At 42.8% G+C, this 12,437-nt stretch overlaps 1 protein-coding gene across 9 annotated transcripts in view; it reads left to right on the top strand.

The window, feature by feature from the left end:
• Ncald (neurocalcin delta) overlaps positions 1–12,437 on the top strand; it is a 449,041-nt gene that overhangs the window by 408,004 nt on the left and 28,600 nt on the right. For all 9 annotated transcript variants that reach the window (XM_031359538.1, XM_031359542.1, XM_031359537.1 and 6 more), the window contains one exon: positions 6,003–6,399. In XM_031359538.1, coding sequence (XP_031215398.1) covers positions 6,022–6,399 — 378 coding nt within the window. In that variant the 5' untranslated portion in view covers positions 6,003–6,021. The remainder of the gene's footprint in view (positions 1–6,002; positions 6,400–12,437) is intronic.

The following is a 12,437-nucleotide window of genomic DNA, read 5'->3' as shown; positions in this document are numbered from 1 at the left end:
TGGTAGGATTCTTGCATTTGCCTTTCGCCATCTTTTGCTTTTTGGTGTTAGATGTTCTTAGAGTCTCTCGTTAGAGCTTGTCCTGTCCCTGCTGCCCTGCAAGTCCCTTGCGACTCGTGGGGCCTGTTCCTCCAAGGTGGCTGTTCTGATCTCAGAAACTCACCCAAGAGAGAATGACGGATCCTGCCCGGGTCTCTGGCTTAATGCGCTCTCTGGAGGTAGGCCCTCCACTTGCAGGGAAGAGGCAGAGAAGGACGCTGAACCTCCTCTGTCACTCGGAAGCTGAGAGGATCCTGTCCCTGCCACCCTGCGTCTCCCCTGGGAGTCGTCGAAATCATTCTTTAAACAGGTAGATTTAAATATTAAAATAGCAATCCTCATGGCCCCCTTCCTTGGGCCCTGGATGATTTGCATATGACATAACCGTAATGGTGGCAATCTGATTAGAAACCATGGCAGCCATCTGACTGGATATCAAACAGAGAAGCTGAAGTCTACAGAGCTCCTAAAAGGGGGACTTGAAACCACTTATAGATTTCATTAAATGTTTTTGGCTTTCTGCAAACCTATGCATTATGTATCCACTCTTGTTTCTGAATTTTGGCCTCAGGCAAATTGCCAACATAGCAACCAAATGAAGGTTTTAAAATTCTAATAAACCAGTCTATTTGGGAGGATTTTTACTTCCAGAGAGGGAAGTGAACATTTATTGGAGCACTCAGTTTTTAAATTCGACCTGGGCTTCATTTATAAGTTATTTTTTTTCTCAGTATAAGTAGCCTTTGCTTCACTTCACATTTACACAGACCTCCAAACTAGCTGCAAGGAGTTGCAGCTGCTGCTGCTCACGCTAATAGAAGAAAAGTCCTCAACCCCTCAGAGGTGCGTGCACACGAGCCAGGTTCTATCCTCAATGTGGAACTCAGATTCTAAAAAGGAATGAGAGTGGTGTGGCTGGATGGGGAGGGGGTGGGCTCTGCTGTTTGGACAGTAGGAGGCATCATTAATAGCAGTGCATTGTGTGTTTCCAAGTAGTAGGAAGGGGGCTGTGGGATGCGTTCTTCACAGTACAATGGTGGATACCTGAGATGATGCTTATGCTAACTATCCCACTTAGACCATCACAAGGGTCATGTATCTATAAAAACACCACATTATAGGCCATGTAAGTACAACTATTATGTGTTAATGTTGAAGAAAATAAAACCTGAGCAAGTCAAAACCAGCCAACCAGGTGATTGATGAGGATCCTTCATGTTTCCTGTTCTATGGATTTTATAAATGAAATTTGAGCACTGTGAGCTGCAAACACTTCCCTATAGGAATTTCTTGAGTGAGGGGCTCAGAACCAGGTCAGTATCAGAAGCCCCGGGATTCTCTGTAACTCTAATCACCTGATGGCTTCCAGTGTGGCAAATAGCATTGGAAAGCCAGTCTACCTTCCAGGACCAGCCTGCACGGCCATCTAGTAATTAATTAGTCATCTTTCTGTCTTCCCGTGATGTTTCTGCCACTTGTTCCTTGGGCCTTAGTTCACAGTGTGCCTGTGGGATGGACCCTGGAGAGACAAAGCCTAACTGCCATTAAGATCTGCCTGCAGGGCAGACAGCTGTCCAAGAGACAGATGTAAATTGTAAATATCCCTAAGTGGAAAATCAGATACAGGATTAAAGTTAGGTTGTGTTAGAGGCCTTTCTCTATGCCCCAGTGTAGGGGAATGCCAGGGCCAGGAAGTGGGAGAGGGTGGCTTGGTGAGCAGGGGAAAGGGAGAGGGAATAGGTTCCCCCCCCACCTTTGGAGGGGAAACCAGGAAAGGGGATAACATTTGAATTTTAAATAAAGAAAATATCTTCTTTAAAAAAAAGGGTTAGGTTGTGTTATCCCTTCAGGTAGTCAGAAATGCAAGGGCAGACCCCCTTCTGTGTGAAGGGATGTGTCCTGACTATGTGAAGAGGTGTGCCCTACTATGTGAAAGGGTGTGTCCTGATTATGTGAAGGGGTGTGTCCTGTTGCCCCAAGTGGCCTAGAGTCAATTGAGAAAAGAATTGCCTAGATCAGATTGGCCTGTGGGCGTATCTTTGGACCACTGTCCTGATTGCTCCCTGATTAGGAGGCCCTAGACCACTGTGGGCAGCACTATTCTCTACGCAGATGGTTTGAGCCTTCCAGAAAGCCAGCAAGCAGTAGCCCTTCGTGGTTTCTGCTTCAAGTTCCTGCTTAAGTTCTTTCCCTAGCTTCTATCAATGATGGGCTATGATCTCTAAGCTGAAGCAAACCTGTTCCTCCCTAAATTGACTTTTTGTTAGAGAGTTGTATCATAATCACAGAAATAAAACTAGAATATTACACAATATTCTGAAATATTGTGTAATATAGTCTGAAAGTCCAATTCTAAAGTCAGGCATTACCCCTGAAAGGAATGTCCTGTGATGGCACCGTCCCCCCATGAGTGTCCCTTCCTGCAATACCCCACTGTGCTCTGTCTTGACTCTTCTGACCCCATGTGACCCTCACTGCCACCAGCACCCTGTGCATCTATGGCTGAGTGTCCTAAGGGAAAGGTCACATCTTACTCTCTGCATCCACATCTCCAGAAGTCTCAGGACAGCTGAATGAACACTAAATAACTATGTGAGCAGAAGCCCTTATTTACAGCTATGCCCCCACCATCATCAAAGGCACCTTCCATCCCTGCACCATGTTAAGAAACTGTTTTACAAACGGAAACATGGGGCTAGGGAGACAGCTCAGTAGGTCAGAGCACTTGCTGGGCAATCAGGAAGTCCACAGTTCAGATATGAGCATCCATGTGAACAACTCACACCTAGTGCAGATCTGTAATCCCAGCTTAGAGAGAGGCAGAGACAGGAGGATGGCTGGAACTTGCTGCCTGCTTTCCAGCCTAGCCAAGAAAACCTGAACCCCAGATCCAGGGGAGAGCCTTTCTCAAAGACATAGGTGGTGGCAAGGAACATGTGATATGCTCATTTGGCCTCCACGTATGTGCATAGGCACATATATTCAAACATACAGTACACATAGTTGCGGGGCTGTGTGTCTGCCTCATCACTGGGGTGCCCAAACACCTCCAGCCAGCTGCTCAAGGGAGGCAGAACACAGTCCGTAATAGGGGTCCCAGCTCGTGTTTTCCTGGGACAGGATTTGGGATGGATGCTGTGTACCCAGCATCCTGTGTACCCAGATACTGCTGAGGACCACGGGGAGTTGGGAATGGGGGTCTGTGTGCCCGAGTTTCCCTGTGCACCAGGCAGGAAGGTGGAATCCCATTTGGTTTCGAGTGACTGCTCAGAGTACTGAGGAGCTGGAAGAGGCAAAGTCTTCTCTGGGAGATTTAGGTGAGGCTCTTCATGATGAAGCCCCCTTCCCAGCCCAATGGCTACCCTTAATGAAGGAGGTGGTCCTTGCTTGTTCAAACTGCTTTATATTTGATGGTGGATGTGAATGCATATACCTTACTCAGGGTGAACCTGAACCAGGGATTAAACACCTTCTGCAGAAAGGAATGCCCAGGAAGGGAAGCTCATGAGCTAAACACTCAGGGTCTATGGAGATACCTCATTAGCATAGAGAACTCCAGGTTTTTATGCTATGTGACTGATTGTCATGGTGGGGTGTCATGGTTATATGTTCCAGATCAGATCGTGTGGCAGGAAGCTGGCTCTACACCTGCTGTTCTCAATTCTGAGATTTCCTGGGATTTGGGCCTGCTCAACCTTGCCAGTTCTGTCTGATTGCATGGTCCACTTAGCCCACACATATTCAAACATACATGTACACATAAGTGAACATGCATGGGAAAAAACGTTAAAAAGTACAAACACTCCTTAATTTATGGTGGGGATAAATCCTGCTAAACCCATGTAACTTTTAATATTGTGATTTGTGTTGAAAATGCATTAAATACAGCTCACCTACCCAGCATCCCAGCATCCCAGCATCCTAGCATCCCAACATCCCCACCCACTATAGAGCAAAGCTCTTCACTGTAGGTTAGGTCTTCACATCAGATCCTACAAGGGAAGTGGAGGAAGTTTGGCAACAGGTAAAAGATTTCTGAACACTAAAAATTAATTCAGGGTCAGAGGAGATGGCTCAGGGGTTAGGAATACTTGCTACTCTTGCAGAGGATCCCAGTTCAGTTCCCAGCACCCACATGTCAGCTCACAACTGCCCATATTTCCACTTCCAAGAGATCTAATACCCTCTTCCAACCTCAGACACTAGGCACATATGGGTGCACTGACATACATTCTGCAGGTAAAGTTCTCAGGCACATAAGTAAATCTAAGAATAATTTTTAATTAACTCAAAATCAAATACATAATGAATCTGAGATGCTTCTGGTGGCGCTTGCTTGAGTTGCATCATGGGACTTCGCTGTAGCATTGGCTCTGAAGGCACGATGCACACACTTCGTAGCATACAGCATGCTTGCTACTGCATCACAGGAGGCCAAGGAAGGCTGCCTGAAACTGCTCAGCTCAGAGCCAAGGCTACTTTACATTGTTGTTATGAATTGTAAGATGTCTACTCTGTATGCAAAGGTTTTCACTCTGGTAAGAAAAGAATGATTTGACCACAGAAAACAAAGGCATTTAACTATTTCCTTCTTCTGTCCTTCCTCATATCCACCTGGAATAAGTGTGTTTCTGGATTAGATTGTGTTAGACAAACAAGCATAGCCATCTCATTAGACAATTCTGCTGTTGCCTTTAACACGTGGAAACTGTGTATGTTTACATAAGACTTGTTTTAAAATAATTTCTGGTTTATTGTCAGCAAATGTTTCATTTGTGTATCTGTTTTATATCCTTGTGACCCGGGGTCACATAAAATTTTCTTGAGCAAGAAGAGTCAAAAGTGGAAGCCCTGCTGATCTGTGGCTGTGGCCTCCTCCTGGCCGTGCAGCCCACAGAGCTAAGGCTGAGCTGCTGCCAGCAATAGAGAGAGTACAGCAACAAATGTCACTGGCCTGGACAAGGACCAAAGCATATTGTCTATGGGACATATATCACTTTTGTACCACTATTAAGTTGAAAAGATAGTTAATCTGGGAACTAGATATTGATAATACACTGAAATAAGTCCACACACATAATGCAGAAGAACATACACCAAAATACTAGGTGTGTTTATCTCAATGATTAGGATTTGGAAGGTGCTAGTATTTTCTGGATGAATCACTGCAGTATTTTGCTGTTCAATTATGAACATATGCTACCATTAGGATAAGAACAAAGAAAGTTATATGCAATTTAAGAAGTTAACTTTGATGTGTTCCCTAAAGCCATAGAATGTGAACAACTCTCTGAAGCATCTTTCACCATCTAAACCCAAAGTGGTCAGTGATTCCTTCTGGATGTAACTAACTGGAGTAGCCTGGCAGAGATTCATGTCCACTGACCTTCTTCCTGCACTTATGGTGTCCAGTTACATGAGCCACAATGTATGTGGAAGCAAAGTGATAATGAAAGATGCTAAGATTTTTTTTCTCTCCTTCCCCTTCTCCCTCTCCTTCTTCTTCTCCCTCTCCCTTCCTCCCTCTTCAGTTCCTTTAGTTCTACTTATAGGATTTGAAATTAGACTTTTAGCTTTCTTAAGGGCACACCAGATCTCTTGCAAAATGATAAGCCAAAAACAAATCATCTACCTTCCTTCCATCTGTCTTCTATCTGTCAACCCATCTACCTACCTGACCATCCACTCACCTGTCCATCCATCCATCCATCCATCCATCCATCTATCCATCCATCTATCCATCCATACGCCCATTTATCCATATCTTGCTTTCTGGCTGGTCTTATTAGCAACATGGCTTTTCTGCATCTCTGACTAGCCTTGTTTGCTATAATTTTGTTTAGCTATTGGGCTAGCAGAGAGTTTGTTAAATTTTCCCTCTTCTCAAGGAACAATGCTACATGATCACACGACCCTAAAGGCCAGCTCCCAGAAACCACCTGTCTTTTCTTTTCTCTCTGCAGTTGACTTCTTGTTACCAGAATGGGGAAACAGAACAGCAAGCTGCGCCCTGAAGTCATGCAAGACTTACTGGAAAGCACAGACTTCACAGAGCACGAGATCCAGGAGTGGTACAAAGGCTTCTTGAGAGACTGCCCCAGCGGACATTTATCAATGGAAGAGTTTAAGAAAATATATGGGAACTTTTTCCCTTATGGGGATGCTTCCAAATTTGCAGAGCATGTCTTCCGCACCTTCGATGCCAATGGTGACGGGACAATAGACTTTAGAGAGTTCATCATAGCCCTGAGTGTGACGTCAAGGGGCAAGCTGGAGCAGAAGCTGAAGTGGGCCTTCAGCATGTATGACCTGGATGGTAATGGCTACATCAGCAAGGCAGAAATGCTGGAGATTGTACAGGTAAGAGAGAGAAGCCTGGCCTGTTAGAGAGAGAAGTGTGAGTGTCACAAGAAAGACCCAGAAGGCACCTGGGAGAGCATGGGACTAAGTTTATAAGCTGGTGTTTTACCAGGGCAATTATTTTGAACCATTTGGTGGTTTTTGAAAAGTTTGAATTCACATGCACAGAAATTGTATAAGAACCTACATTGGTTGGGATCTCTTGAAAATTCAGGAGATCAGCTCTACTGCCTGCACATTCTTGCCTATTAGCAGTTGCCCATACTTTGGGGTGATTGGCACACTGCAGAGAGACAGGGCTCTTCTGTTGGCCATCCTTATTATATTATTCCCATTGATCAATATAAAAACTTGCTCAAACATGAAGTCTGGGGTCATGTCTTCAGAAGTGGTGTTAGTATTGAAGTCCCCTGGCTTGGGTGCCCACCTACATTTTTCAGGGACCATCGCTTAGTCAAGAGTCAACATAAGCAATGTCTTCCCCTGTAAATTGGAACTGCATGCCATGGTGTTGTTTTAAGATTATACATAACTCTCCATGTTAAATGTTTAGTTACTGTTCTGTTTCTGTGAAGAGACACCATGTCCAAGGCAACTCTTATAAAAGAAAACATTTAATTGGGGGCTTGTTTACAGTTTTGATGTTATTCCATGACCATCATGGTAGGAAGCAGACAGGCATGGCACTGGAGAAGTAGCTGAGAGCTTTACATCCTGACCCATAAGCAGAAAGAGAAACAGAGAGAGAGAGAGAGAGAGAAAGAGAGAGAGAGAGAGAGAGAGAGAGAGAGAGGAGAGAGGAGAGAGAAACTAGACCTGGTATGGGCTTTTCAACCATCAGAGCCACCCAAATGAGACACTACTCCAAAAAGGCTACACCTCCTCTAAACCTTTCTAAATAGTTCTAACTATGGACAAAGATTTTAAATATATGTATGAACCTGTGGGTGCCATTCTCACTCAAACTACAAGTGTCTAGCCCAGGGCCAACCACATAAAAGATAATTATCATTAATTTACAACTTTGTATACTCTTGAACAAGAGTAGTATCTGGACTCTTTGTCTGGAAGCTTTGTCCCTTCGAGGATACAAATATAGAGGGCTTCATCATTTTACTAAGAGACACTATGTTTGACCTTCTGGAACCACTCGCTTAGAGTAGCTTCACTAATATGAGCAGGAAAGAGCAATGTTGGTAGGTATGGCAGCTTGCTAAGCAGTGGGTGGGAACCAGAGACAAACCTAAGGAGATTCAGGACTCAGAAGAGGTTAGGAGGGCTTCAGCTGAAAGCATTAGTAAGGACTAGGTGGGTGACAGAACCAACAAGAACTAGCTGCCACTCAAGGTCTAGGCAGGTGAGGGAAGCTCAGTACAGAAGCACCTGGCAGCAGGGAATCAAGAGAGTGGGTTTTAGTTTCTTGGAGGGCTCAGCTCAGACATCACATTCATCCCAGAACATTTGGGCAGATATCCTATGGAGATAGAGCTTCTGCCCTGAGAAAATGATGCTGTGGGGATGGGAGGGGGTATAACAAGGAGTTGAAAAGACTCAGCTGTTGGTAGGAATGGGGTTAGGGTAGAATGCTGCTAGCTTACAGAGAACCTCAGGGAACATAACAATGGAAAACAGACAGAGTTGTAAAAACTACTGTAGAGCTGTGACTGAACCTTGCAGGAGGATGGAGGATAGAACCTGCATAGGCAGTTAAAGGGATGGTGTAACTGTACCTTTTTGCTACTTTAATTGGTTTTTATATCTCCACCCTTCTCTACTCTTATTCCACCCTAATCCCTTCCAACCTCGCAACACCGGGTAGGAGAGAAAGAAGGATAGAGGGGAAAGGGGCATAGACTGCTTTATACCATTTCCTGCTAATGATGAGTATCAAGTTTGTAGGGGTGGTGCTGATGCTAAGGTCCTGTTCTCCAATTGGTTCTTGATCCATCAATAAAGATGCTAGCAACCAATGAGTTGGGTGGAATAGGCAGGACTTTTGGGTCCCCACAGGCAAGCTAGTAGACACAGGGGACAGAGATAGATGGATTTTCCACCATGCTTCAGAGAGAGAAAAGGTGACCAGCCATGTGATATCTCAGGCAGAGCACCCATAGGCCATTTCCCCAGGCAGGAAATTAGAAACACAACTACATCTGAGGGTACTTTTGGGTTGCTGAACAAAGAGAAGGTAACTGAGCAACTAAAGTTGAGGGTAGATTTAGGCTACTGAGCTAGAAGTATTGAGACAGGAACACTAGCCATAGGAGATTAGAAGCACTCAACGATTGAGCCATAAGGCAGGTTAAAAATTAAGTTAATGTGTATGTTGTTTTTCTATCTGCAGCTCTGAAGGAACCTGGGGTGGGGGAGTTGGTAGCATGGTCTGCCCAGATCTTAAATCGAGGTGGCAAAAACTACATGCTAAAGAGTTCTTTGGGGGCAATTCCAATCTTCATCGTCAGGATATCAAATTTCTTCTTCTTGTCTCTTTGCTCACAACCACTTGACAAACTGCAATGGCAACCAGCAGCAGCAGGGGGAGCAGCCGCTGCCCCAGGCCCTCTCAGGGTTCTCACATTTATACCCTCTCAAAAGCCCCCAGATTTCCAAATGTAAACTATCTGCAGCTAGCAAAAATAATATCCCTCCTAGAGCAAGGGACAAATCATAGTTAGCAACTGTGGACAGACAATCTGAAGCAGCCCCATATCCCATACCTAGGATTAAAACAAAAACATAATCACATAACATAACTATAACATAACTGTGTTTTTTAAAAAACCATAATACTCACTATCTTTTCCCCTTTTGCTCCAATGAATGGCTTTTTCTCTAACATCAATCAAGTACATATAATAAGAACAATTATGAGAACTATCAGGTAAGAATTATATTTACATTGTCCATTCAATTTGTATTCTACTATCTATCCTATCTTAGTGGGTCCAAAACTTTGTACCTAAATCACTTCTTATCATAACTTGCATTTATCAACATGAAAACATTTGAGACCCTAGAACATTTTCTTTTTTTTTTCAGATTTTTTTATTTTTTCATATTCTTTAAATTTTATAAAATATTATAACAATAAAAATGAGTATGAGGAAAACTGTTTGATATAAAACAACAATCAACTGAACATTCTTATGTAGATGCTTGTCTACAGCAATACTGAAAATACATACATTTGTCTTAATATAAATTTGAAATAACTCCAAACATATTAACTATATATTTTAAAATAATATATTACTACTAGTATTCTTTTAATGAACATAAGTAGATAAATAGATAAAGACTTTTTGTTTCTTTGTTTTGTTTTTAGTAGAGTTTAAAGTTTTGGCTCTTACTGTGGTACAAGCCCAAAATAAGAACAACTTTTAGACATTGGAGTTCATTGTAATAAAGCTGTACTTCAATGACCCTCACATCACCAAAGGATTTTACCTCCATCATAGCTAAGCTGAGAGTTGACAGTTCTGCTGTGCCAAGGAATGAATTGTAGGAACAATTTTTGGATACAGACTTTCTGCTATGGTCAAAGCTATTTGACTTGAGTGAGTGACTTCATTCTCAGCCCACAGAGAACAGGTTACATTCATTTAAGAAATGGTGTAGGTATTAAAGATGGTCTATCCATAAAGTCATTCACCAACTGTTTCAATGAACAATGGTTCTGCTTGGAGGGTGGCACAGACTTTAAGTGAGGGTAAGAATTTGGTTCAATAGCTATGATAATTTGGAAAAGCATTCATCTCAGAGAAAGAATAACTTATAAAGTCCTCTTCTTCAAACTTGATACAAGAGTTACAAATGTCAAGCAAAGTATTCAGTCTCACTTTGTTGTTCTCTTGCAAGCAACCTCCCTAGTTAATTGTCTATGTTTCTTTTGAGTATATAAATACTTTTGAAATATATAAGCTGTTCTGGAAACCATAGTATAGTGTAAAAACAGAAAATAAACAATACTATATAGAGAGAGGCTGAGATAGGAGAAGCAATATTTTAAGACCCTTATGTTGTACACAGCAAGACACTGTCACAAACAAACAAGTTTACAGTGTATATAGATTGTACAATGTTGGACCTATTTCTCCAATTACCAAGTTAGAGAGACCACTGGATGACAGTCCACAAATTGCTAATTCCTCATATTTTTGGATTTCAATCAATTAAGATATGTTGGTAATATTGATTTTCATATTAAGGTATTAAGAAAAAGTAATTGTTAATTCCTGTTATTTTTGTTGTTAGAGGTGGAATTAGGTTTGTGTGGATTTGTTGAAAGATTATTTTCTTGCTTCTTCTAGAGTGTAGTTTTGCTCCTTATGTTGGTGTTTTCCATCTATTATCATTTGTAGGGCTGGATTTGTAGAAAGATATTGTATAAATTTTATTTTGTCATGGAATATCTTGTTTTCTCCATCAATAGTAATTGAGAGTTTTGCTGGATATAGTAGCCTGGGCTGGTGTTTGTGTTCTTGTAGGGTCTATATGACATCTGCCCAGGATCTTCTAGCTTTCATAGTCTCTGGTGAAAAGTCTGGAGTAATTCTGATAGGCCTGCCTTTATATGTTATTTGACCTTTTTCCCTAACTGCTTTTAAAACTCTTTCTTTGTTTAGTGCATTTGGTGTTTTGATTATTATGTGATGGGAGGAATTTATTTTCTGGTCCAGTCTATTTGGAGTTCTGTAGGCTTCTTATATGTTCATGGGCATCTCTTTCTTAAGGTTAGGGAAGTTTTCTTCTATAATTTTGTTGAAGATATTTACTGGCCCTTTAAATTGGGAGTCTTCACTCTCTTCTATACCTGTTATCCTTAGGTTTGGTCTTCTCATTGTGTCCTGGATTTCCTGGATGTTTTGGGTTAAGAGCTTTTTGTTTTTTGCATTTTCTTTGACTATTGTGTCAATGTTTTCTATGGTATCTTCTGCCCCTGAGATTCTCTCCTCTATCTCTTGTATTCTGTTAGTGATGCTTGCATCTATGACTCCTGATCTCTTTCCTAGGTTTTCTAACTCCAGGGTTGTCTCCCTTTGTGATTTCTTTATTGTTTCTATTTCCATTTTTAGATCCTGGTTGGTTTTGTTCATTTCTTTCACCTGTTTAATTGTGTTTTCCTGTAATTCTTTAAGGGATTTTTGTGTTTCCACTTTAAGAGCTTTTAGCTGTTTACCTGTGTTCTGCTGTATTTCTTTGAGGGAGTTATTTATGTCCTTCTTAAAGTCCTGTATCATCATCATGAGAAGTGATTTTAGATCTGAATCTTGCTTTTCTGGTGTGATGATGTGTACAGGACTTGCTATGGTGGGAGAATTGGGTTCTGATGATGCCAAGTAACCTTGGTTTCTGTTGCTTATGTTCTTATGCTTGCCTCCCACCATCTGGTTATCTCTAGTGCTACCTGCCCTGGATAAATCTGACTGGGGCCTGTCCTACATGTGATCCTGGTTGTGTCAGAGCTCCTCAGAGTCAAGCTGTCTCTGTGATCCTGTGATTCTGGAATCCTGTGATACTGGGCCCTTTAGAGGGCCCTCGAGTGGAGCCTCCTCTAGGTGTGTGGGACTTGCTGCAAAATCTGCACCCAAGGTCTGCTCAGAGCACCAGCCCAGACAGACTGGAAGGAACCCATGCCACTGGGCTGGTAGAGTTCCTGCATGCCTAGGTCCCTCTGGTCCCAGTTACTCCTGGTGTTGGGACAGATGTTATGTCCTCCTCGCCTCTGATCCTCTCTGATCCTGGGCTTGTTAGAGCACCTAGGAGTGGAGCTTCCTCTAGGTGCTGTGGGACTGCTCTGATCCTCTGATCCTGGGCTTGTTAGAGAGCCTGGCAGTGGAGCTTCCTCTGGGTGTTTTGCAAAACTGTGCCCAAGGTCTGCTCAGGGGGCCACCCCAGACAGACTGGAAGGAGCCAGTGCCACTGGGCTGGTGGAGTTCCTGTGTGCCTGGGTCCTGCTGGTCCCAGTTACTCCAGTTGGGACAGAAATTCTCTCTCTCTCTCTCTCTCTCTCTCTCTCTCTCTCTCTCTCTCTCTCT

The sequence above is a fragment of the Mastomys coucha genome, unplaced genomic scaffold (assembly GCF_008632895.1).
Source record: "Mastomys coucha isolate ucsf_1 unplaced genomic scaffold, UCSF_Mcou_1 pScaffold7, whole genome shotgun sequence".
NCBI lineage: Eukaryota > Metazoa > Chordata > Mammalia > Rodentia > Muridae > Mastomys > Mastomys coucha.
The sequence above is the reverse complement of the archived record's forward strand: the minus strand, read 5'-3'. Positions and strand labels throughout refer to the sequence as shown.